General features: G+C 40.2%; 1 protein-coding gene across 3 annotated transcripts in view; it reads left to right on the top strand.

Moving 5' to 3' along the window:
• CAMSAP2 (calmodulin regulated spectrin associated protein family member 2) overlaps positions 1-26514 on the top strand; it is a 183358-nt gene that overhangs the window by 136948 nt on the left and 19896 nt on the right. For 2 of the 3 annotated variants that reach the window (XM_083506715.1, XM_083506714.1), the window contains 4 exons: positions 9910-10071; positions 10398-10481; positions 16406-16547; positions 18120-18259. In XM_083506715.1, the coding sequence (XP_083362841.1) occupies positions 9910-10071; positions 10398-10481; positions 16406-16547; positions 18120-18259 (528 nt within the window). Of the gene's footprint in view, positions 1-9909; positions 10072-10397; positions 10482-15606; positions 15640-16405; positions 16548-18119; positions 18260-26514 lie in introns of all 3 variants that reach the window. The other variant, XM_083506713.1, reaches the window with a different exon arrangement.

The following is a 26514-nucleotide window of genomic DNA, read 5'->3' as shown; positions in this document are numbered from 1 at the left end:
ATTTCCTGGATTTACAGATACACAAATGAACAGTCCTCTTTACAAGCTCCTTTTGAACAGAAGCTTATAAGAGCAACTGAGATGAGATACATTTCACTATTAATGATTTTCAGAGATACCAGCAGTTTTCTAATTTTAGACTCCCAGCTGAAAAGCTAGCACTGTGTGCTGCATGACATTTGTATGGCAATGTGGGATGAGTTTTACTGTATTAAGCTTGTTGATTTATATCTGAAATCCAGTCCTGCCAAGAGCTGCTTTATATGTAGCTGTCTCAATCCAGTGAGGCATATATAGACATAATAAGTAAGCATCAGCACACATCCCTTGCTAGATGATGAGCCCCACGCAGTCAGTGCAGATGCTGTGTCCCTGCCTGATTTAGCTGATGCTTGTGCATAACCCTGGTTAGCAAATTGTTGACAAAGTCAATTCTCTTTGGTAGAGGAAGCAGGAGGTTGAACTGAGCCCTTCCTACAAACAGCTTTGGTGTAATCACTGTTTCTTGTCAAAATGTGTGTTTGTTCTATGTGAAACATTTTTTTGTATAAGCTTTTGATTTGTATCCCCCTCCCTCTGTGCAGTTCACCATGACACTCTTGAAGTCATTTGTTGTTGTTGTTGTTTGTTGTTCTTTAAATCCTCAGCCCAATCCTGTGATACAGTTTAGGTTGCAAAACAGCAACATGTTCAAGGCAACCCATTGAGTTCCATGTCAAAGCTGATACAGTAGTACCTTGGTTCCCAAATGGCTTGGCAGCCGAACGTCTGTTCCAGCTGTCAACATTGTTTCTGGGGCCAATCAGAAGCCGCGCCTTGGTTTGCGAACGTTTTGGAACGGACTTCCAGAATGGATTGAGTTCGGGAACCAAGGTACTACTGTATTGGTTTTAAACCTAAGCTTTCTTGTCCTAAGTCTGTTACTGCACACTAGCTAAAGTTACAACATTGGGGGCATCTGGTTGGCCACTGCCTGTGTTCTGATCCAGCAGTGCCCTGCTTATGGATCAGCAAAACTACCGTATTTTTTGCACCATAACACTCACTTTTTTCCTCCTAGAAAGTAAGGGGAAATGTCTGTGCGTGTTATGGAGGAAATGCCTACGGGTGGCATGCCTACGGATTTTCCTCCTCTAAAAACTACGTGCGTGTTATGGTTGGGTGCGTGTTATAGAGCGAAAAATACGGTATGTATTGTAGACGTCAACCAAAAACCCGTAATACCTTCCCTTTCAGTATGTTGCCGTCTCCACTGTGTGTGCGTGCACTTTCTCTTTCTCTCTTTTCCTTCAATCCAGCAGAAGTACTTCTCTATTGTGTGTTCATTTTTATGTGCTATGAATCTGGAATTCTATTACACCCTGTCTGATTTCAAAACAAGAGCTCTTTTTAAAAACAACAACAGTGGTGCTTTTTAATATTGACACCAAATCTCTCTCTCTTTAAAGAAAAGCTACCCCCTTTTAATAAAAGTGCTTTGATTATTTTAAGCTGAGTATTAGTCACAGAACAGCACTGTGTGGAAGTGATGAAAGTGCATACAGTAACAAAAACAAAGGTTCAGTATAGTCCCCCACCTGCATCTCAAGAAACAGCAGTTGCCATAAGGGATGCTATTAAGAACCATTTAGTTTCCATGGTGATAGGCTTACAAGGTGAAAAGAGAGAACCTGCCAATTTTTGAAACAATTACATTAGTGATCCCTCTGGTATATGTTAGAGATGTATGTATTACAGCTCCCCCCCCCCATATCTTTAGAATTCTGTGGGTTACAGTCGCAAGAGTACAAATATTTCTGGCAGGGAGTCATTACAAAGTAGACTGTCTCCTTTGCATCCTTGCATACACAAAAGCAAGCTTTCCCAAATTGTGGCCCGTGGGCAGCCAGTGGCCCACAATCTTCATTCAGGTGGTTCACAGCATGTTTGTAAAAATACAGTTTAAAAGCAACTAGGGTGGTGCTAAACTGGCATGGCAACAAGACCAACAGTATCTGCGAGTGGTTTTCCACCTCATGCAGTGGATTAACATGTACTAAAGTGGAGCAGAAGCCCACAGGGGATTGTGCGTGGCAGTTTCAATTCATGGATACCACTCCTTTGAGGGGTCATTTTTTGAGGATTCTCGGACAAGCCACAATCATGCATCTGCGTAATGTGAAACTCCTTCAGTAACTCTCTCATTCTCATCAAAGTATTGATGTAGATCAGTGTTTCCCAAACTTGGGTCTCCAGCTGTTTTTGGACTACCATTCCTTTCACCCCTGACCACTGGTCCTGCTAGCTAGGGATGATGGAAGTTGTAGTGCAAAAACTGCTGGAGACCCAAAATTTGGGAAACCATGATGTAGATGGAGCCAGGCCATTGAAAAGCATTTCATCGTTAATTTAATATTAGATTGTCTCAAATGCTTCCCCAGCCACCTTATAACCACTTCCAGATGCCTGACTAATATTCTGAGCAGAGAAATCTTTGATTCAGTCTCACCTCTTCTCAAGGCCACTTAGTCATATCAATGCAAGCTATTATCTCTTGGATTGGCCACCAAACCTGTAATGTGAGGACCATGGTACTGACCTACCATGCAGACTGATAGCTGGGATGTCTGAGAGAATGAATATGAAACATTTGAACATCATAAAGCAGTGGTTCTCAAACTTTTTCCACTGATGACTACTTGAAATTCCATTATTAACAGATCTAATTTATAACAGTAAATTTTACCTATTACTTTTTAAAAGTTTGCAATGATTAAAAAAACACACTGCAACTTCAACTTCTAGATGCCATTATGGAGACCTGCTTAATTTCTTCAGGTTACTTAGCATGCTTAAGTGGCAGTGACATAACTCTAATGCTTTTTACAAAGTATAATCAGGTTGCTGCTTATAATTATATGCCAGCTAAGCAATCATCTGGAATGTGACATAATTCCCAATAGTACATTTATCAGATCTACTCTTCTCATACTAGACTCACTTACAAATTAAGCCAGTGTATAAAAGTTACTGAGATACAAGAGAAGGAAAAACAAAATGCTTCTTTCCAGTTTTCTGACACATGAGCATATGTGCCTGAAGCTTGATAGTGTATAAAATTGTATAAAATATTAAAGGTCTTTTTACACACACCCCATTATGATTTTTTGTGCTCTGCAAAATTTTTGCAAGATCTCTCAGGAGTAACCTTGGCTGTTACTGTTTTAAGAGAATTCCATTCCATTCCACTTCTAATTTGTATATCATCTTTCTATATTACTATACACAAGGAGGTGTACAGTAACAAAATACACAACAAAGGACACACACCATAATCTGATCCAATACAAAAAGTCATAATAAAACATAACTTTAAAATGGAATGACTTATGCCAAAAAGTAATATTCAATAATCTATTAGAATATAACAGTACACAATAAAATTAACTCTCAAAACATCAGCAAATGACAATTAAAAAGAAATTCACTTTTAACAATTACAATAAATAATTACTAAACTATGATCAGTAAAAATAACTGCAAGTCACAATGCATAAAATACCACTATATATGCAAAACCATGTAAAGGGATCAAATTGAGAAACAAAACACGCACAACTTATGACATCTGCTATGAGCCATGTTGTGCCTAGTTCAAAAAATTTCCCAGGACCTAACTTTCTGGTAGATCCGTTTTTCTCAACTAAACATCCGCATTCTGTGCCACCAATATATGTGTTAATGTGTCTGACCACTCAATCACATGCATAGCTGGGGACAAATCTCTTTTTAAAACATGAAATGGGGCCCGTGCTGAGAACAGCCAGATCCTACCATGTCTCTTGCTTTGCCTTGCTGTGTGATCTCATGCTTCAAGCAATTTTATCTCCAGCCTGGATCTGATACTGAAAGTGGGTTGGGAAGGAAATTGCTTGAAACATAATGAGGAAAAGTGGAAGGCACAGTTATCTCCCTAAACCTGGACGCTTGATTTCATCAGAGAAAGAGGAGAACAGTAAAGATGGGTGAATCAAATATTTGGCCCTTATGGTTATCTTCTAGCAGGATCAAATTTGCTGTAACACTACCTAGAACTGAGAGGATAATATTTCAAAATGAATTTTTATGAAAGAGAGACAGTGGTTCTTTAATTCAAAAGGTGAAACCAGCAACACATTGGATAGTATCTGACTAAGTTATACTCAGAAATTGACCAACTCAGTTGATCTCAAAAGTTGATACTATTGATGGTTATATAACCAAGAGGGCTAAGATTAGTGACTTGTTTATATAAGAAAGTTGGAGCTACGGCCCAACACTTGACTTGATTGTTAATAAATGTTCTGTTTAAGCGTTGATGTTGTTACATTGTTGTAATCTTATTACTTGGGGCAGGAAATTTCTCTGTACTTGTTGTTGTTGTTGTTTAGTCGTTTAGTCGTGTCCGACTCTTCGTGACCCCATGGACCAGGGCATGCCAGTTCTCTGTACTAGATTTGCTATATGGTCCATTGTCACACTGGTGACTGAGTGTGCATACATAGGGGAGAGTGGGCAAGTAAGTGGGACTTTTTCTCCCATGCAAGCTGCGTGAGAAGCAAACAGCAGGTGACAATGAAAAAAAATGATTTGGAGAGTGTTAAAGGAAGGCTTGGGTGCACGGGGAAAGGCCAGATCCCCCTGGCCACCTTCTTCTTCCCCGGGTGACTTGGAGATCTGCATCACAAGTGGCCAAATCAGATACAGAAGGAGAAGCACAGTAACAAGAAAGGTGGTCAGAAGCGGCAATTAGCTAGTCAGCCTGCAGACCCCTTGCTGCCATTGATGCCACTGCATCCCAGGCATTGCATGTGTCAGAAGCATGTAGGGTTAGGGAGCATGCCTAGGGATACCCACCGAATTCTTAGGCAGTGCCCAGCCTGCTCCCTGTGCTGACTTCGGGGACAGGAAGGAATGCCCAAGGTGGGCAAAGGAAGAGCAAGGCACTTGCTTTCTGCCACTGCACGTTGGCTAACTCTTCAACCTCCTTGGCTGCTGCCCAGGGTTTTTTGCCAAGGTCTTAGGGTGGGTTGGCTAGTTTTGGCGATGGAGTGGAGTGTAGGTGTGGTGGGCAAGTGAAGCAAGCAGGGGTGCAGCCCCTAGTGTAGAAAAAAAAAATGTTGAGTTAAACATGCATCGTTGTACTTAATGCACTGCTAAATTGGTCAGACTATAGAATAATGAATGGCATTCTGGATGTTATTGGACTCCAGTGTCCATCAGCCCCAGACAACATGGCCAGTGGTCAGGGATGCTTGCAGTCCACCAACATCAGGAGGGCTACGGTTTCCCCAGCCTGATCTAGGGAATCTCATTCTAAATTAAAAAATAGACATTTTCTATTTCCAATAATTGTATGCTTCATGGAGAAGATTGCAAACAACATAAATAAAAAAATAAGATTTCCAAACTTGGCACTGTGTACAAAATAATTCCATGGGACTTAAATAATAGTGTAATTACCCTTCTTGCTGAATGGAATTCCTGTGAATCTGTCAACATGCAAGTTCTGCAATTAATCTTTTGCAAGAGTGGAATTTGACTCTTTGGGTTTTTATTGTTGATTATAGAACACCACATTTTTCAGTGTGTTACTTCATGCTTATTGTTGTTTGGTTTCCTGGTGGTGGTATGGGGAGGGGAAATATTTAATTGACTGATAGAAATAATTGCCAAATTGGTTACTTTATTAGGAAGGTTTTCTGTTTATGAAGCTTGAATGATTTGGTAACTTGGGATATCACCCACTTGGACTCAACTGACCATAATAAGCCCCTTTGTAGTACAAATATCCCCACTCACTAGTTCAGTCTTTAAAAATTGAGGGTGGCCCACATAATGCTGTAAAATACGTTCTTCGTCTTTTGTGAAGATGAAACGCAAGTGGCACTCACATAATGCCAGCTACAGCATTATCCAGACTACTTATGCTTTATCTTTATATTGACCTTCAAGAACAAATGTTCCCTAAAGGCAATCTTGTGCAAGAAAACAGATGCATAGGCATTTATCCCCATAGCTCTTTCATTTGATAATTTAATGTGTACGCATGCAAGATTTTTCTGCAACTAACATTTATTATGATTCATACATTACATTTATACCCCACTTTTCCTGCAGAGATCTCATGGTCACATGCATGGTTCTTCCCCTCCCCATTTTATCCTCACAACAACCGTCTGAGTAGGGTTGCCACCTTTGGTCTGGCAAAATACAGGAAAGGGCAGGGGAGGGGATTGCATACCTTGCAAGTGTCCCAGACCAGGACATCCCATTTTTTTTATCGTGAGAGCACGACAGCCATTTTGGTTGCCATGATCTCACACGATTTTGCAGTGCAATCCCCCCCCCCGAAAGTATTTAGAAATATTATGTGTATTCTCTCTTCTTTTTCTTTCTTGGGTGTGCCTGGGTTTATTCTGGGGAGAAAGCAGTTAATAAGGCAAGTAGCCACACCTTAACTCTCCTGGATTTCTGATCAGATGGAAAAGCATAGCAAGATGTTACTGCCAGGTGGTGAGGAGAATGCTAGCAAAAAAAACCTAACCAAGTGGTTACTTGCCTCATGCTAAGTTAACATATGACCAGTTGTTGGCACATTTGTACTGTGCGGACCTCAGTTGTGCCTTGTACCTCCACTTCTTGTAAACAGCAGGAATGCAACCAGCCCAGAGGTCAAGTGAGCATCTCACCAAGTGCCCTACCACACCACCCACTACTAGAGTCGAGGCTGGAAGAGACACAGGTTTCTGGCAAGAAAGAGGAGCAGCACCAGAATCCCCATCAGTGGGAGGTCTTACTGCATTACCCCTGCAGCTTGTTGCTATGCAGTAAGCCACTTGGTTTTTTACTCCATAGTTCAGTGGTGGCTAACCTGTGGCTCTTCAGATGTAGTGGAATTCCAGCTCCCATCATCTCTGATCATGGGCTGTGCCATCTGGGGCTGATGCAAATTAGGAACCGAACTATATTTGGAGTACTGCAGATTAGCCACGCCTGTCATGGTTCCCACCTGTTAGGCAAAACTTGGAGTTATATAGGCTACATCACTGATTAAAAACCCTTTAAGCTTCAGATTCGGCATCCTTTGCAGGCTCCAGTCTCAACAACAGTTAGAGTGTTGTGTGGTTAGATCTTTTCCTCCTATGAGGCTAGGCTCTCCTGTGACCATATACTTCCATTATTTTATGTTGTAGTTGTAATATGTACTGCACTTGATCTTAGCCAAAAGGACAAGAAACTAAAGTTCCGCTGTTGGCTAGCAAGGCCAATCTTACACCTTAGTAACTGTTGATATATACTATTGTTGTACTGTGTATTCTGGATCAATGGACCGCAATAAAGCGATGTGTGTAATATGTGCAGTCGTACCTTGTTTTTCTAACAGCTTAGTTATCCAATGTTTTGGCTGCCGGACACTGCAAACCTGGAAGTGACTGTTATGGTTTGTGAACTATTTTTGGAAGCTGAATGTCCGAAGAGGCTTCCATGGCTTCTGATTGGCTGCAGGAGCTTCCTGCTGCCAATCAGAAACCGTGCTTTGGTTTCCGAACATTTTAGAAGTCGGAACGGACTTCTGTTCAACTTCCAAGGTACGACTGTACTTGCATTCTTCTACACTTCTTGAGGAATGTTTCCCCCCTCTGTTATTTACATATTAATATCTGTAGGAATGTTGTTTTAGATAAAACAATATAAAGAGAAATATAAACAAAAATGTAATTTCAGATACCTGAATTTTAAGTAGCTTGTAAAGAATGCTGTAGTTGCAAAAAACTTTTACAAAAATATATTTAAATATCAGACATAATCTGCTCTGAAATTATAGAAACAACCATTTTTTAAAAAATGTTATGGTGGTGATGCTCAGTTAAAATATCTAGTTAATGGTAACTTGCAGATCATAGTATAAGTCCTATACACCGTATTTTTCGCCCTGTAGGACGCATCGTCCCATAAGGTGCACCTAGTTTTTTTGGGGGGAAATAAAGGGGGGGGGAATTATTTTCCCCCAGGCGAGTTTCCCCCTACCCCAGCCTCCAGAACAGGCAACTCTCCGCAAGCCGCAGGAGCTCTGCACCGGCCTCCCGCGCCTTGCGGAGAGCTGCGCGAAGCCTGAAGAGCGAGAGAGGTCAGTGCGCACCGACCCCTCTCGCTCTCCAGGCTTCAGCGAAAGCCTGCATTCGCCCCATAGGACGCACACACATTTCCGCTTCATTTTTGGAGGGGAATAAGTGTGTCCTATGGGGCGAAAATTACGGTAGTTGAATTTGGATTGCCTTGACTCAAATGAGTATTGTCTTGTTTTGAAATAAAGCCTTCAGAGCTAATTTGTTAACACCTTTTAATGTAAGTGTACCTTTACCATGTGTACTGCAGAGAAGACCTGGCAAACCTTTACCCTATGTGTACTGTGACAAAGATTGTGTGAATGAATGTTTGAACAAGATTCTTCTCTGCAAAGTGATTTAATTCCCAAATAGCATGCGGCAAACAGAGGAAGCATTAGCTATGGTGCTTGAGAATAATTGTACTTCAAGACTCAATAAGCTTCTTACCATGCAGACCTAAATCTCCAGCATGGCTGAAGCTTCTGGAATTCGCACAAAGTAAGCAGTAATTACAGGAGATTTTGGAGATTATTTGGCAGATCAAGTCAAGCCTAACTACAGACGATCCAATTGCAGCTTTGTGTTTGTTTCTTTAAAAAAACAAAACCTTTTGCATTAAATATTTTAAAGTGGAAACCTGCAATAATTCATGGTGGGAGAAAAGGTTGAGCAGAGGGTTGCATCCCCTCCTTTTGCTCTGACTTAGTCAATCCACAGGTCTCCAAAGAAGCTGTGTGGAAACAAGATTGTACAAATTGAATATCTAAATCAGAGTGGGGGAGTCTGTGGCCCTCCAGATGTTGTGGGGACCCCCCCCCCCATTACAGCATTGCCAGAGGTTGGGGAGCATGGAAGTTGTGAACAACTGAAATGTCTCAGGTTCCATGTCCCTCTTCTAAATGGGCTAAGAAATCGACAGTCCTGTTGGACTGGCATGGCGGAGACATAATGATGTCTTTGTGAATTGGTCTCAGGAAGCAAGTTGCACAGGGACAGAGGCATGCTTAGGGTCCCTTGTGCCCTTGGCAAGGAGCTGCCTCACCCCCCCTCATCACTTTACTGCCATAGCCACATTAGAAATTACTACATTTTACGCAATCCATGTACTTGAAGCGAGGTCAAGGCAAGAAGCAAGGGTAAAGAACCCCTAGGTAGGCCTCTGCATGGGGACCTGCTTGCAACACCACATTTGTTTGGGCCCAGGAATCCTTAGGGTTGCTAGAATAGATGCAATGGCTGTTGCGCCTGCTAGTTCTGTGGATAAAACATCTCTGCAGGAGAAGCTCATGTGTGGATAGGAACCGTCTCAAAGTCAAACAGTGAGGTTTGTGGTTGAGTGGTCCAGTCTGGTCTGGCCCAGTCCTAACCCAGCACTCACCCACAACTACATCATTTAAAGGATGTAATACTTAAAAGAGTTGTTCAGATGACTGTTGAGAACTTAGGATGCTCAAAGTGCTATTTTAATGCTCAATACCAATTGGTACCAATGTTCCTAAAGAGCCTCTTCCATAGGTAGCTGCTGGAAAGAGTTTCATATTGGCACACTTTGCTAAATTATTTGAGGGAGATCTTACGGTCTTTTATCTTTGTGCTTTTAGATGTGCTTCCAGTTGATTAAAATATATTTTAAGACCATTCACCTTGCAAAAAATAATACTTTTCTGTCTTAAGCGAATGGCATCCTTCAGATACACATCTGCTTAAAGGGGGGGGGAGCAGTGGTTTAATTTTTGTAGACAAGTAGTCTCAAAATACCTGTGACAACATCTCTTTGCAGAGTGCTCATTTGGCAATGATTGACACCCTTATGATGGCGTATACAGTTGAAATGATCAGTGTTGAGAAGGTGATTGCGTGTGTGCAACAGTATTCTTCCTTCTTCCAAGCTACGGATCTGCCCTATGACATAGAAGATGCTGTCATGTTCTGGATAAATAAGGTAAGACATACTACAAATACACTCTTCATATAACATAGGATATTTGTTTTCCTAAGAGGATTATGTGGGGGGTTATTGTTATTGTTAGTTATTATGGTATTTATTTTGTGTTTTTATATTGTAAACTGCCCTGTGATCTTCAGATGAAGGGCGGTATACTGTAAATAATAATAATAATAAATCAAACTTGAAAATATTAATGATTCATTACATAATGAAATTATATCAATATGTCTTTTTTACATGCAAAAAGTATTAAATTAGTTGTCCTTTTCATTTCAGGGGGAGTGCAAAATTCATTGAAGGCCTTTTTTTTGTCATTTTAGGTAAATGAACACCTAAAAGACATAATGGAGCAGGAGCAAAAACTAAAAGAACATCATAGTGTGGAAACTCCAGGAGGTCAAAAGGTATGTCTAAGAAATGCACAGGCATAACAAACATCCCAGTACAGCTGCAACCAACTTTCCTTTTTGAAATATATTTCCCAACAGCTGTAAAATTACTATTCAAAGAGACTTAAAACATCAGAGTTTCATTTAGACTTATTTTGCTTACCTGGCTCCGTTTTGGTGATGTCAGGGGAAATTCTGGGAAACTGAGCAGAAATTTTGCATTTGGTACAAAGGAACCACAAAACACTGTTACTGAAAACAATGTAGGGGTAGACAAAAAACCCTTTGCTCTGTGTGTGCTATGGATTCAGCTCAAAATGTTGCCCTAATGAGAGCAGAATGTAGCATATCGAGAGTGGCCACCCTCTGCACAGCCCAACTTTCAGCCCAGCCCTAAAACCTAATGTAATTAGGCCTTTGTGATAGTGTGCTAATGAGAACAGAGGCTGTCCTCTGTGAACAGGAGTCATATATGCCCTTCAGGAAATATTGGTGGGGCTGATCCTCGGTTTGGGCTTAGTGTTTTCTGTGGCTTCCTCCCATAGAGAACTTTCATTTTTAAATTACTCTGAACAACCAGTTTTTCAATGGGACATTTTCTTTCAATACAAATAGCTTCAAAGGAACAACTTCCATCATGACCATGGCAGAGGAGGAAAGTGTTAAACTGTCCTTCCCCGCCTGTTGCAATATCAGTTTTCCAACTCCACCCCTCAACAGTTGCTATTTGCATTATTTATTTGCATTAAAAATGTTTACGTTTAATTTAAAGATGCATTTAAAATAATAATAATAATAATAATAATAATAATAATAATAATAATAATAATAATAATAATAATAATATCTTTATTGTCATTGCCCCCTCTTGGGGACAACGAAATTACTTGGCTGCTCCATCCACCCAGGTAGGGCACTCCACACAAAATCAAAACAACTATAAAAACACTAATTAAAACAATACAGTATAATACAGCAAGGAAGATGAGATGACTTTCAAAGTCCAGGCTTCCCATTCAGGGCCGAGATCGCTCTGGAGAAGAAGCTGTTCTTAAGACGGCTCGTTCTTGTCTTCATCGTCCTGTATCTCCGTCCCGACGGCAGGAGCTCGAAGAGACAGTGACCAGGATGCGATGGATCTTTTACTATGTCCAGTGCCTTCCTATGGCACCTTGTGGCATAAATCTGCTCTAAGGTGGAGAGTGGGCAGCCAACAATTCCATTTGAAGTAAGCTCTTTCTTAGAAAGACTATTACACATTAAAGCTGTAAGCTTCTAACTAAGGTGCTAGAGGAGTTTGTATATTTACACAAAATAGATAAAGTTATACGTTTATTATTAAAGATTGTGCTGAAGGTAGAGATTTCCTTGCCATACCTGCTTTTCGATTGCCCTAGATTATTACTCTTGGACAAGTTCTCTTTCAAACTAATGAAAGAAGTGAAATGAATTGTTGTAGGAATAGGGAAGCTAAAGGGAATTGCATGCAATCAGAACCCATAAGCTGTAACCGTTTGGGTTCTGTAGCTGCCCCTATTAATTAAAATGGCTTTTATATGAAATATAAAAGAGTGTGGTGACTTCTCTTTCCACATAGAATTGTATCTTTAAGTGTTTGTGGTTTTTTTAAACTCAAGTATTTAAATGATGCTAAACTCTTTCACCAGAGCTAAATTACCAAGTACAGTAATCTAAAGAGTTTATAAATTTCCCCTTATTTCACTTGGGGTGCATCATAGCTTACACATCAGATATGATAGTGGCTTGTTACACCAGCATTTCTCATAGTACTTTTGGATGACAGAGAGTCAGTCATAGCACCCGGGTTCTTGATTGAATCAGGGGTTCCCTAGCACATATGTGGATGCTTAAGGAGTTGTGCATGATGAGTTACACTTTGTGGCAAACCCTGGCATCACCCATGTCAGTCCTTTGATTCGTCATATTTGCAGTCTTCAAATGTGGTCTTCTCTTGGGATCCAAGGATTCCTCCATCTCAAGAGGATGTGTGCTGCCCTTCCTTGCTCTCTCCTAAACTGTGCCACTCACAGCTGTGCAGCCATCACATTAGGTTTCTGCACCAGTTTTCCTAAAGTTGCTGACATAGGCACATAATTGCAGCTGTCACTTCTGATGACTTTGGTCTCCCTTCTTTTGCCCTGTCCTCCCCCTGTTCCCAGTTTGTTTTCATTGTGTAGGGGGAGCTAAATTATTTGCTTCACTGGAGACTGTAATTAACTGACTCAGAACTGGGTCAGGTTAAGAAACACTAGTGTGTTAAGTCACACCAGTTCATAGATTTATACCTCCCCGTCCCCCCCATACACTGTGATACTGTGATTGGAGGACCTTGTCGTGGCTTTAACCTTCACTTGGATTTGTAATTTTTCGTCCCTCTCTGCCCAAATAGGAAATGACTGCAGAGCTGATTTCTGCAGTTGTTGGAGGCAGCCAGCACAGCCAATGGTTGGGGACTTGTGGAAGTTGTGCTTCCTCCTCCCTTTATCTTTCATATAATGGAACATTCATATTTTTAAAGTTGGAAGCCTAATTAAGCTATTGGTTTGGTTGTTGCCATTAGCTACTGAAGTGATGGTTTGTGCTAATGCTACTCTTATTCATGCAGAAAGCTGCACTAATTTGTCTGCAAGGTTATCAGTTTCAAGCAACTTCATTACAGCAATGTAATCCCAGGATAATATCAAGGAAGCTTTAATAATAGTTTTGTCATCTTAAAATCAATTTCACAGTGGTGTTGTATTAAATGAGCTTAAAAATGACAAAGTGGGAGATGGAGCCAAGTTAAATCTTGTGTAAATTTGGTTTATAATAATGTCCGTTTAGTTCATTTGGAATCATCCTACCCGTAAGGGAAAGGTAACATGCAGTTATTTTAGCAGTCCAGTGAAGTAAAATACACTTACAATTTATTTTCTAACATATAATAAGTAGGTCATATTTGACAGGAAGTCTTCCTAAAGATAAAAGGGAGTCAGCTAGGTAGATCTCCTTGGGTAGGGATAGCTACAGCAAAGAGTGCTATCACCAAGAATGTCCAGTTTAGGTGGCATCTTGCCACATTTCAGATGGTGAGGAGGGCACTCAAAGCCATGATGGGGCAGGGCACAGCATGGAGGAGGTATTTCTTCAAATATTATAGCCAAGACTTTGCAGAGCTTAAAGCTCAAAGCCACCACTTTGAATTGGGTTGGAAACTTAACATTAACCCAAACTGCACATTTCTGATTAGCCTCTTACGATCTATTGGCACCAGTTAAGAGCTCAACTACTGTACTGTTGCCTACACACACTCTTCCAAAGCACCACATGCAGAATATATCGTATTAGTCCATGGTAGGCAACTCCTTATCTCAGAAGGGCCACAACTGTTGCACCAAGCAAAGAATGAACTAGGCACCCTTGCCTATAGATGCATCAAGCTGCTGAGCTGCAGTGAAAGTGAGGAGACACAGCAGCATCCTCTACTTGCCTTATTCTACATCAAGGCAATTCTTCAGAATGGGCTCATAGGGAGTGGAGAAGGGAATAGGCAGCCATGGTGAGGAGGATGTGGACCTTCTCAGGGAATGGGGTTGTCTTGCCCAAGTGCGATGCAAAACCTGTATCTGGCACAGTGCAAATGTTTGTTGCTCAGAAACATGTGTGAATATCGTATTTTGTGTGTGTGTGTGTGTGTGTGTGTGTGTGTAAATCTTGCAGTGACACCTTTTGCAGGAACATTTACAGAAATTGTACATTTCAGTTTATGTATCAAAAAAGGCCTCTAGCTAAAAATATCAAAGCCTATGAACCAATTCCAATTATCTTCTGCAGGAACACAATATGGAATCTTCAGTTGAATGTACTTTTAAAAGCAAAACACCCACATATTCTTGTTATTGGGGGGGGCTGGCATTCCCCACCAGCACAATCTTTTGATCCAATGAACTTCAACATCACTTATGTCAGTTGTGGGGAACCTTCAGCCCTCCACAGCTTGCTGAACAACACCTTCCACCAGCCTGCACAAACATGTCCAATGACCTGGGGTAATAGGAGTTGTATTTCAGCCATATCTGGAGGTCCGAAGGTTCCCCACACCTGATTTATGGGCTTCTTTTGGCCACGATCCGAAGATGCTCACATACTTCACTCATCCATGCAACCAGATTTCTCTTGATACCTGTTTTTCTCTCAGAAACTTCCTCCGTAGAACCCTCATGCTTCTCATTTTAAGAGCGAAAAGAAGTTTAAAACTATTTGTCTAAAGGGTTACTTTAAGAAAGAAGATAGCCTGAACGCATAAGGAGAATTTCTCAGTTAAGAATCTTTTGTGCCAGTTCCCTAAATTGCTTTTCAAGAGACATGGGAGTCTCAGAGCAGCAAATTCTGGGATTAAAATACTCAGAAAATTTCACACACTTCCACACATACTGTTCATACATCTTTCTGGATCATGGTCTTCTTCTTATAGATTTACTATTCTCACCAATTAACACCTACCTCATATTACGGCTGCTTTCCACGACTTGTATTGTTGCCCAGAATGCTTTTATTATGTTTTTTGTCACTACGAACATAGTCCAGAGCAAAACTATGTTCTTTTTTTAAAAAAAGTTTAAAATCTTACACTTTAATCATGTTACTAAATGGCATTGGATATTTTATCATAGCAATTTCTGACCACAATAAATAGGCACATTTAGGAATACTGCTATGTAATCCTTTGGTTCATGTGTTGCTGCTTCTTTGATAATCCGATGTCATGAATTCTAATACTGAATTAATTACCTAGGTAGAAAAATGGATTAGATGTAACAGTGCTGCTTTTCTTATGGATAAAAGGACCATTTTATGGATTCCTTTTTTTCACTAAGTGATAATTGTTCTGCTAAAACATGCTGAAAAGTACAAAAACCAAGTCATTATTTTCACAGGAGTCCTTTTATTAACCACTTTTACAATTAATGAAAGCACTGGGAGTGTTCACACAGTGCAATTATGGATCATTCCTTTTGTGCAAAAATTAGAATGTTTGAAGAGAATGTCTTGAAGGAATTAAATTGTAAACTCTGATCAAAATGTTCATCTTTCCTTTGCTCTTTGCTTTCCCTTCTTTTTCCTGCTGCTTCATCTGAAGTCTCCTTCCAAATGGTTTTGGAAACTGGTTCCTGTAAGTTTGCCCAACTGCTTCACTTTGATACAACAGTTTAATTTTGTATGAATGGCTCTGCCCATGCCATGCTGGTCCAGTCGTTCATTGCTCTCGTGCCTCTTTCAACAGTTTGGTAGATTTCTGTCCAAAAGGGCAGCAGAGGTAGATTATATGGGAACAGTATGCTGTGCATCGTGATTTGTACGTGTTTGCATCTGTGTACGTAAAATAACTGCAATGTGGAAATCAAAGGGCTTTGTTTGGTATTTGTGTTTTTTTACCCCAGGTTTTACATGACTGTAATAATAGGTTTGTTTGTTTGCAAACTCATTTCTCTTTTATGTTGTGTGAATGACTTCCCTTTTTTAAGACCTCTGTAAAGACTATAGTTGTTAGTTAACACAGTTTTATTGAAACAGCTATGTACAGATTTGGGTTTCAGATGAGTAGGATTTGTGCCTTATCTTTGTCGTTCTATGTTTCCCATTGCATTATTCTACTGAAGCTGGACATTCCTTTTCTAAGTACTATGTGAACTGTTCCATATTGATTGAAATGCCATATGTGTGCAACTGGCATTGCTCTGAATGGAATTGGCATTGGTTTTTCCTTTAAAATGAATCTATATTTTGCTTATAAATGCTAAATCTATATAAAATAATATAACTATGTCTGGGTTGGAACTACCCCTCTTTTTTTGCTAATTGGTTACAGCATCTGCAGTACAATCTGTTTTCACATATGTTTCTGGGCATGTCTATTTTATTTCATTTTTGCATGACAGGCTCGTTACAGGAAGGAACAAACCCTACTTAAGCAGCTGCCCTGTATCCCATTGGTGGAAAATCTGCTGAAGGATGGCACAGATGGTTGTGCTTTAGCTGCCCTGATCCACTTTTACTGCCCAGATATAGTCAGATTGGAGGGTAAGAATATTTCTTCTTAATGATACCTCTGCTTGTTAACTGTATTATGGTTTTGCAATCTACCCTGTGAACTTTTTGGAAGGGTATAAGCACCCAAAATAATGTTATGTATTTATTTAAACCAGCATGGGTATCTATTCATGAAATACGTGCAGTGTGTTACACTGATGGGTTGAAATAATAACCACATTAGTAACAGCCCAGTTAGTGATTTTATAGTTGCTCATCCTAGTTAATCCTAAATAACCATTAAAAGAAAAGAAAAGAAAATGGTGTTATAAAGGTGTTTTCATAAACAACTCACCTGTTGACTGATTACACATTGTGTGGAATCAAGGAGCACAAATTGCAAGGTCTTCTATATATCATGGAATATACTAATACAGGCAATTTCCCATTTACGCAAACTCTGTTTGTGTGCAACTGCGCACAGGTGCAGTGCCGGGATCCTGGAAGTGGATTCCGGAAATGAGGAGTGCCTGGAGAGTCCTCTTGTCTCATGAGGGGACCCTCCCCAGAACCCGAAGAGGACATTCTCTTCAGGCTCTGGGAGGATCTCCTAATGAGCTAGAGGTGCAGCGAGCCTTTGTTGAGGCCTCCTGCCTAACAGCTGACATGCAGGTTAGAGCAGCAGCAGCTGCCGCTTCCCCAGTCATCAGCTATGCGAGGCACACTGGCCCTTCAGCTCGCACAGCCAGCAGGCAGGAAAGGTGAGCCAAAAAGCTCTTGGTTCAAATCTAATTAATTCTGTGAGAGTGTACATAAAGAACCCTGAATGCTTTGGAAAAGTACTGTATTATATGCTAATTTTAATATTTATCATTAGTATTGAACCAGAATCCAAGTGTCATTAGTAGTACCTGCCCTTTGTATCTAAAGGCTTACTCCAAATGTTTGTGTGAGCAAACAGCTTTTAAGTTCAATGTTTATCACTTTTACCTAGGGATGGGGAACCTGTAGCTCTCTGCATGTTTTTGGACTACAGTCCCCATCATCACAATTGGTCATGCTGGCTGGGGCTGATAGGAGTTGGAGTATATTCATAACTAAAGTCTACAGGTCCTCCATCTCTGCTCCAGACCAGTTCAGGAGAATGTGAATGAGCCACTTCACCTATTGAGCAGTTTCAGTTTGTAACTTTAGTACTTCCCATGATGTCAGAATTGATTGTCTGTGGCTAATGTCTATGCTCCAAACTTGATTTGAAAGCCATAGTTTGAAATTGGTTTCTATTTCCAAATTTGATGGGTAAACACCAGTGTGAAGATATTAAGATGAAATATGAAGAAATGCTAAGTATTTGTCCTGTGCAACTATTCTGCGCACACACACACACACACACACACACACACACCACAACAACCACTGGTCTAATAAAACCTGTATAATTCATAAATGCATTAGCAGCAAACATAAATCTCTTTGAAATGAAGAGATTTCCATTTTGTTCTGAACACACCTAAGAACAAATGGGTAATCTTATTTTGCCATGAGCAAAAGAGATGGGGGTAGTGGTGGATGTTGGGTCAGTTTTCATAAAATGCCTAAATCATATTTTTCTTTGTTTTATAGATATATGTTTTAAAGAAACCATGTCACTGGCTGACAGCTTGTATAATCTGCAACTGATACAGGAATTTTGTCAGGAGTACTTGAACCGATGTTGCCATTTTACACTTGAGGATATGCTCTACGCTGCTTCTTCAGTGAAGGTAAAAAAGAATCCTGCAGTGTCTTTGAGTAATTCTCCACATGAAGCCATGAGCAGGCATTATATATATAAAGCTAGGCATCAAATGGCTCCTTAAACCAAGGTCCCAGTTGCCAAAACAGAATGTCTAGTTGCCGTTCTTGGGCAAGATGACTCCAAAGTCTTCTTTTTTATGGACTGACTGTGATTGATTATCAGTTTAAAAAATCTAGCTAATTCAGGTGAATCTAGCTAATACAGTCTTGAGCAGGAGTGAGGGAAATTGAGTGACTCACTTGATCTGCAACCCCCAGAATGGATCTATTGGGATTCTACACTCCTATTGGATTCCATTGTGAGGTGATTAACTGTGGTTAGCATGCAGCCAGGCTTAGGAGCAGGGTGTACACATGATTCCCCACATCTCTTCTCAGTGTCTGTCTTCTCCCTCTTTTGGTATTCATGGGTCCAAAGCAGATATTTCTGTGCACGACAACTGTTTCAGAGTGACTTTTCAGAAGAAAGTATGAATAGAACTTGATTACCCAAAGAGCTAAGGGTTTTTGTTTGTAATTTCCTCCAGTAACGTATTTTTATTGTTAAGTAACGTATTTGGGTACCCACTCCATTAATGACAGTAAGCTCTTTCAGTAAGGCTGCAATCATATCATTGAACTCAAAGCAGCTTTCTTCTGAGTAGACATATATAGGATTGCCCTGTAGATCTGTTTACACAGAGAAGTAACGGCTTTCCTCATCTGATTGAAACTTAGCCACTGTTTTCAGTAGAGTCAGGATCTTGTAGTATATCTAAATCCTCCATAAACTAAACTAAACCACATTGAAATCACTGGAAAATACCTTTTAGTTCTGTTTGTTCCAGTTGACTTGTTTTGCCATAGTAGCTTGCAACAGTAGATTAGATTTGATGTAAAAGGGCTTGCTGTCGCAGTGGATTTTACTAGCTTATTGCATTAACGTTATGATATAAATGTGACTAGATTTTGCTAAATGTACTTTGATACATTGAGAGCTTACTATTTGCTTCCCCACCCCCTCAAAGCAATGTTATGGATAGTTCTTGGAACTGAGTTTCAATTATGTTTTTTCAACCTTTTCAGAACAAATACGTACTTGGATGTAAACATTAAACAGAAAGAGTCGCCAGGTTTTCTTCCCAAGCCCTTAGCTGGTACTTTGAGTTCTGTTAAGGATGTGTAAAATTGAGCTGCTCTGTAAACAGAATAAAATCAATCATAGATGGCTTTACAGATTTCCTGGAATATCTCTTGGATGCAGTTGAATATCTTAGTTACCTCAGTTTCAGGCTGCAATCCTATTCATGCTTGGGAATAAATCCAAACTGAATTCAATGGGGCATACCTCTGTGTAGAAATCCATAGGATTTCACTATAAGATTTCCTTTTAAAATACTGTAGTGCTTCAAAGTTAATGCAGCACCATAATAATAACAATTTAAAAATCATTCTGGCCTATAGTCATGGCCAGTGGAACATTAAAACCTTTTAAGCACTTCATTTTTGGAGTGTAGGCCTAAAAATAATTTGATGGGCAAAAGAAAAAAATAACCTCTGATTGTTCTGATTTAATTGAATTTCTGAGGGGAATGCATATAAGGACGCAACCTGCTTTCACAGCTTGATATATATTGATTTCGCTTTCTTCCTTACCCTGCTCAGCCAGACTGCTTCGATCCACTGTTGCTATTCTCGTGTTGTTTTCTTTTACTACTCCTCTAAGGAATGTACCACTTCTTGTTAGCGGGGAACTGGCTTACATCAAAGCTACAGTATGTGCAGATTGCAGTGCGTACAATTTCTGCCTTTAGCAGTTAGGCTTGGTGCAGAGAGCATCCAACAGCACCCAGGATAATTTATGTCCGTGGATTATAAACTGTATTTGCTTGTAAGTGGTTTATTCCACTTTTTCAAATAGCAAGCATAACTGCTTAATTACTTATTAAATTCACAATTCACTGCCTCAATCATTTTAATGAGTAATTTTCTAAAAATCTGCGTGTGGATTGAAAGATTTGTAACAATAGGACTACATGATTCGTCTCTGATGATCTGCTTTGTGCAGAACCAGGACTTGAAGTGCTTATTTGCCAAGGCTTGATTATGAGTGCAATTCAGCAAAACCACCCTGATAACATTAGCATGCCGTCCTCCCGAGTTTGCATGGGTTTGCCTAGGATTGGGATGAGATATAGCAAAGTTCTGGTTACATGCCAAGCCTGGTCTCAAAGAAATGATCTATGCTCCAAACAGTTTGTTTCCAAGGTGAGATTTTGAGAGCAGAGCCTGGGCCCTAAGAAAGAACCAGTGAGCATCTAATCATTTTGTGGAGTTTTAAAGAGAGGGTAGATTCCTTTAATGGTAGGGATGTTAAATAGCATTAGGAATCCTTGGGATACATTTGTACGTCAGGGGAGCTTTTGACAGCTTGTGCTCCGTCAAAGTAGTTGTGGTCCACCAGTGATCTGAGAAACCTCTCATTTCCCACCTTGTTAGACTGGAACTGGAAAATGCAGACTGAAAAATCAGAATGCAGCTCATGCCTGTGATTTGCATACCTGGTAGATTGCAAGTTATTTGATTCATTCTTAAGGAGGTATGCATGTGGTGTTTTTAATGCATTAAAGTTATTCCCCCCCCCCATCTCTGCAGTTTTCGATTATGCACTGTGAAGTAGGTCATGTTTAGCCATTGAGAGTTAATTGCTTTCAAAGGGAATCAGCAAAAGGAGGAAGAAACTGGATCATTTTCCAACTGCTTCTTTGTAACACATGTCCTACTTTAGACAGTTGTAGGAGTTTTCTTTTAAATTCTCTGCTGGCCAAAGAAGCATGCATGTTACTGAGCCCTGCATAATAGTCTGAATTCCTGTATCTGCTATGCATCAACTTCTTATGAAACATTAATGTTCAAAGAGCTCCAGTCTGAACCCACTTTTCTTGAAAGTCGGTCAGCCGGATTTTAGATGCATCAGGTACAATAATGCATGCTTCACTGACCGAAAGCCAAGACAGCCCGCTGGTATACTTCTTAAAAGATGATTTATCTGCTTTAAAAAGTAGCTGCTGCTGCTACAACTGTTTCCTCACTAGGGCTTGTGTCGATGAAACATTATTTGTCCTTTTCAAAATCTATAGATTTACTGCGGACTAATCAAGCTTGTTTGGTTGGCAGAGGGATGAAATTACACCTAGTATACAATATGCTTTCTGTGTTGCTTTTGGAAGACATACCTTTTGTGAAAGCCCTAATTCCCATTTGTAAGATATGAAAATACATCATTGATACCTCAGGACCTTCCTCTGTGTCTGAAAGTGTACATATAGCAAAGGAACCTGGAAACATTTCTTAGGCTTCTTCCAGGGTTCAATATTGTGGGTGGAATTCAACTAGACAATTGCATGAAAAGAGCAACTCTTTTGCTTGTACAGCCGGTCTTTCCCCCTCTCCACCCTCTTACATACACCCTATGCTGTCCCCAAATCTGCTTTAGAGTGTTGAGAGATACCCTAGAACAGATTTAGGGGGAGGTAAGGGGCAGAAGAGCAGGAGAACGTTCTGTTGTGCAAGGAGAAATCATTGTGACAGCAGAATGGTTTCTTTAGCACTTCATTGCATTCCACCCTGTCTTTTACTTGTGTTTTATGGAGCCATAGAGGTGTCCACAAGAAAAGACTTGAAGTAGTTTGGATTCATATCCACTATCTCAAACATAAATATTATAAAGCCACAATTACCTTTCTACTGAGCTTCATATACATATGCCTCTTTAACAGCTGTGACTTTCAGTACATGAGAACATGGCCAGATCTAAGGGGAGTGAATTTACCTGTTATCCATTCATTCTGAAAAAGATCAAAGGCTATTTGATTATAACAATTAACATTTCCATAATAATATTTAGAATTTATATGTCTCGTACTATGAAATTTAAATGCTTTACATGCATTGTGCTAATTCTGAAAACAGTCCTGTAAGAATTATTCATTTAAACAATTTATATACTGCTTCACTACAACCATCCCTTAAGTGATGTACAAAAATACAATAAAGAAAGTCAGTTAGAAATATAAAATCAAAATTCAGTTAAAATGCCTGCAGGATTTTATTTTTTTTTTTAGGTCTACAGTAGGTAGCAGGTCTTCCATGGGGATGGGGATGGTCTGACTTCAAATGGAAGAGATTTCCATAAAATTATCTCTCTTGTATGGTTGTGAGAGAAAAGTGATCTGAATAAAACCTCATAGAGAATTCATGGCAGAAGCAAGGGATTCATTCAGTCTTTTAGCTGCTAATTTATTGTTACTCCACTGCTCAAAGACTTTCAGAGTGTTTTACATCATCATCATCATTTAAAAAAAGAAACCAGCAAGCAACGAACAGTCTTGACATAATAACAAAGTAAAAAGCCTAGGCAGATAAAGATTTTCACCAGGCTTTGGAAAACCTTCAGACTGTGCTCTGTGAGCTTTCCTGGAAAAATTGTTCTGTAACCAATGCGTCTAAGTAGAAAACAACACACCCTGAGTCCTGTTTGGGTGATACTGTAGGACTCACCCAATGACATATACATGGAACAGCCTCCACTTGGGCCCCATTGTCCACATGAGTTTATTGGAAAAGGGCAGGAACCCAGGTTCTAAGCTATATAGAGACTTTAAAGATAAGAATCAGCACTTTGGATTGTGCTTGGAAACAGATTGGTAGTCTATGTAACTGATTCAAAACTAGCACAGTCCATTTCCCACCAGTCCTGTTTGGTCATCTCACTACTCTGTTTTGTACCAACGCATAAAACAGTGTGGTGGGACGGATTATCCCTGTCAAGGTTACAACAGGTACATTATGCCATGTATACCTTTTGGGCCTCCAACACTAAGGGGTAACCTGGAAAACCGCAATTTGCAGACCTGTTCCTGTGTGGTGTAGTGGTTAAGAGCGGTAGTCTCGTAATCTGGGGAACCGGGTTCGCGTCTCCGCTCCTCCACATGCAGCTGCTGGGTGACCTTGGGCCAGTCACACTTCTCTGAAGTCTCTCAGCCCCACTCACCTCACAGAGTGTTTGTTGTGGGGGAGGAAGGGAAAGAAGAATGTTAGCCGCTTTGAGACTCCTGAAGGGGAGTGAAAGGCGGGATATCAAATCCAAACTCCTCTTCTTCTTCTTCTTTCTGGGGAGTGCAACACCATTCAGAAATGGTTGACTGACACAAGTCAGGCAAGCCACTCACCAGCAGTACCTCTATCTTGTTTCTGTTGAGCTTCAGTTTCAGGCGCTAGTTTTAACGCATCCATGGCCTCATCTGAATATGAGAAATGAAACCCTTCAGTTTTTAAGATAGGGGACAAGGCAGGGCCTTGACGCACACCATAGCATAAAAACCATGGGGCAAAGCCACAGTCCTCCAGCACCTCCTCCTGGAAGCAGCCATCCAAATAGGAACATAAGACTCCTATACAATAAGCAATCCAGAAGGCTAGAGTGTGCTGCACTACAAAATGTTTAACAAAGGATGAGTACTCCTTTGGAAGCTCTCACTAACGTAGTTGAATAAAGGGATTGTTCCTTTAGTGCACTGTGACCTCATCTTTTGTGACATTTAAGTCAATGGCTAGCCTATAGAGAATAATGAAGGTTAGAATATGCTTGCAAAATAAAACTGGAAATCTCAACTTTGCCCTCTAGTGTTAAATAAATTACTGAATGTTTTGAAATGTTGTCAAATACTGTATGGTGTATAGAGAGAAAATAGGTGGCTCAGTAGATGTCATAGGCAGGATCTGAACAAGATTTAAAACTTGTTTAAAGCTTTAAATACATTTTTTGGGGGGGGGTCAAACAAGAGCCCCCCTGTGGCACATTCCACGGGGCTAGTGCAAACCCTTTTAAGTTTGCCTGAGCAGCACTTTGGAGCCTGACCTGTATATTACATGAAATACTTGGTTCAGTATAATGTGTGTTTTTTAATCCAATAAATAAATGTTGAAGTGCTATCTCCCACCTCTTTTCTCTCTTGAATGGAAAATATTTCTGTTCATTTTAATATCAAAGGCAGCATTCCCCCCTCCCTTTCCAATGCCATTTGTAGCTTGCATGAAATTACTGCGGCAACAAGAAGAGAAGAGCCAAGGAACTGCAGACATGGGCAAAGGCTCATTCAAAGCTGAGCTTAGAAATCAGATAACAGAGCCAATGGCTTTTACAATGTTGAGGCTCAAAAACAGTCTTCCATGATGTTGCTGAAATGTATAGTGGGGGAGTGGGTAGTGTGTGTGTGTGTGTGTGTGTGTGCGCGCGCGCTATGTTTCTGGATGTCAAGCATTTTTTAAAAAATCAGTTAGACCCCCCCCCCCCATTTTTCATATTTATAAATCTTATCCTGCAGCAAACATCCTGCACAGTAATTGAAAAAGGAATTTGTCTGTTCATTGTATTTATCTTCCACTCCTTTAACTTTGGTTTTCTGGGCAGCTTTCAGGCTCATAAAAAATGCAGCTTAAAATATGTATGATGACCAGTTCACACTGGTCCTTATTTGTGTCTTGTAGTTTGGACTGATTCGATTTTATGGCTTTGTTCAGAGGGCAAAAGTTTTGTTTTACCATTAAATACAAATTGAATCAACAGAGGTTGTTGGTCACTTTCTGGACAGTCTTCCCATTCATAAATTCCTAAGAACTCCATTCACTCCTGTGGGACCTAAATATGTAAACACCTTATCAAAACCTTCCTTAGAATTCCCATTTAAAATAATTAAATTATAACTATTTAACAGAATGAACTATAAAGCATACCTATTTTGCAATCCTTTGTGTTCTGATTTTGATCACAAACTCATTCTCATCTTCTTTGATCAAAAACTCATTCTCCAGACTGATTTAAGATAGTTAACAGCACAGTCTTAGCTTTGTCTACACAGAAGTAAGTCCTACACACCACCTGCAATAGAATATTAATTTTGCAGATTTAGTAAATCAGCCTCCAATTGGTCCCAGAATAATTATCATATAGTGGGGAACACAGGGTTGGAAGGGTACTATAGAGTTACTATAACCCTTAATGTTGTGGCTATCAAGAGGGCTAAATCTCCTGTTGCTCTGCCACTCTTTATGGGTGCTACCACTGTTAGCATGTATACTAAACACCCATTAATCACATTTTTGTGAGCATTCAGGTTTCCCGCAAAGCAGCTATATCAAATTTCCTTAAATATTGAGAAAGGCTGGATCACAGGTCTTCCTCATTCACCCACAGTATACCATAAAGGGGAAAACCAATACCTCTGATATTGAGCCACTGCTTCTTATAAGGTTTGACCAATTATTACACTGTCATGAGGATCTATTATACACAGATGATAAAGGTCCGAATCTGACATCATTACACCAAGCTTATTTCCCTCATTTCTTTTCATTTTCTGGGATGTGAGCCCATTTCATAAGGCTTTTGTTCTCTTTCTTTAGTCCGCGCCTAAGCATGAGCATCAGTGCACCAACTTTCTGAGCAGTAGAGGATCATTCTGTCCTAAGTAAGAGTCAATCTGTCCTAAGAATCGCCTGTTCCAAAGTCCCAGCTAGTTTACTTTGCAGTGTGCTCAATCTCTTTATGATGTCATCGTGTAGTATGACTGGAAACATTTGGAAGAAGTTGAACAGTCCTCAACCTTGTCAGGGATGGTCCTAGCTATAATTTTGTCTCCTTGAATTTCTTGCTAAGGTCATAGTAAGTTTGGTTTTGCTCTGGCCTCCACTGCTGCTCCATGACCATATCCAGTTTCCTGAAGAGCCAAAGGTCATTGGTAGAGCATCTGGTTTGCATGCAAAACGCCCCAGGTTCAGTGCTCCAGGTAGCACTGGGAACGTCCTCCAGAGAACTGCTGACAGTAAGTGTAGAGTGACACTTGGTAGACAATACTGAACTAGATGAACCAATGGTCTTAGAGAAGGCACTGGTATCTGGGACCAATAAGTAGTACATTTTCTTCCCCCTTCCACCCCAAGGAGCTATACATGGGAGGTTTGGTTTTTTTTTGCATTAGTGCCAACCAAGCTGGCAGTTATACACAGCACCTCACTGGGGCCTTCATCTCAGCTTGACTCTAGCTACTTCCTCACTTATGTGTTCTTTTATACCTTCTGTCAACTTTCAGTTTTAAAATATAATATGCTCTTAGTAAAATGTTGATGAATGGCTATACAATTGCATGGCATGGTAATGAAGGACGTATGTACAGTCGTACCT

The sequence above is a fragment of the Podarcis liolepis genome (genome assembly GCF_965112155.1).
Source record: "Podarcis liolepis genome assembly, chromosome: 6".
NCBI classification, from domain to species: domain Eukaryota; kingdom Metazoa; phylum Chordata; class Lepidosauria; order Squamata; family Lacertidae; genus Podarcis; species Podarcis liolepis.
Note: the sequence above shows the minus strand (reverse complement) of the source record. Positions and strands in the feature narration are given on the sequence as shown.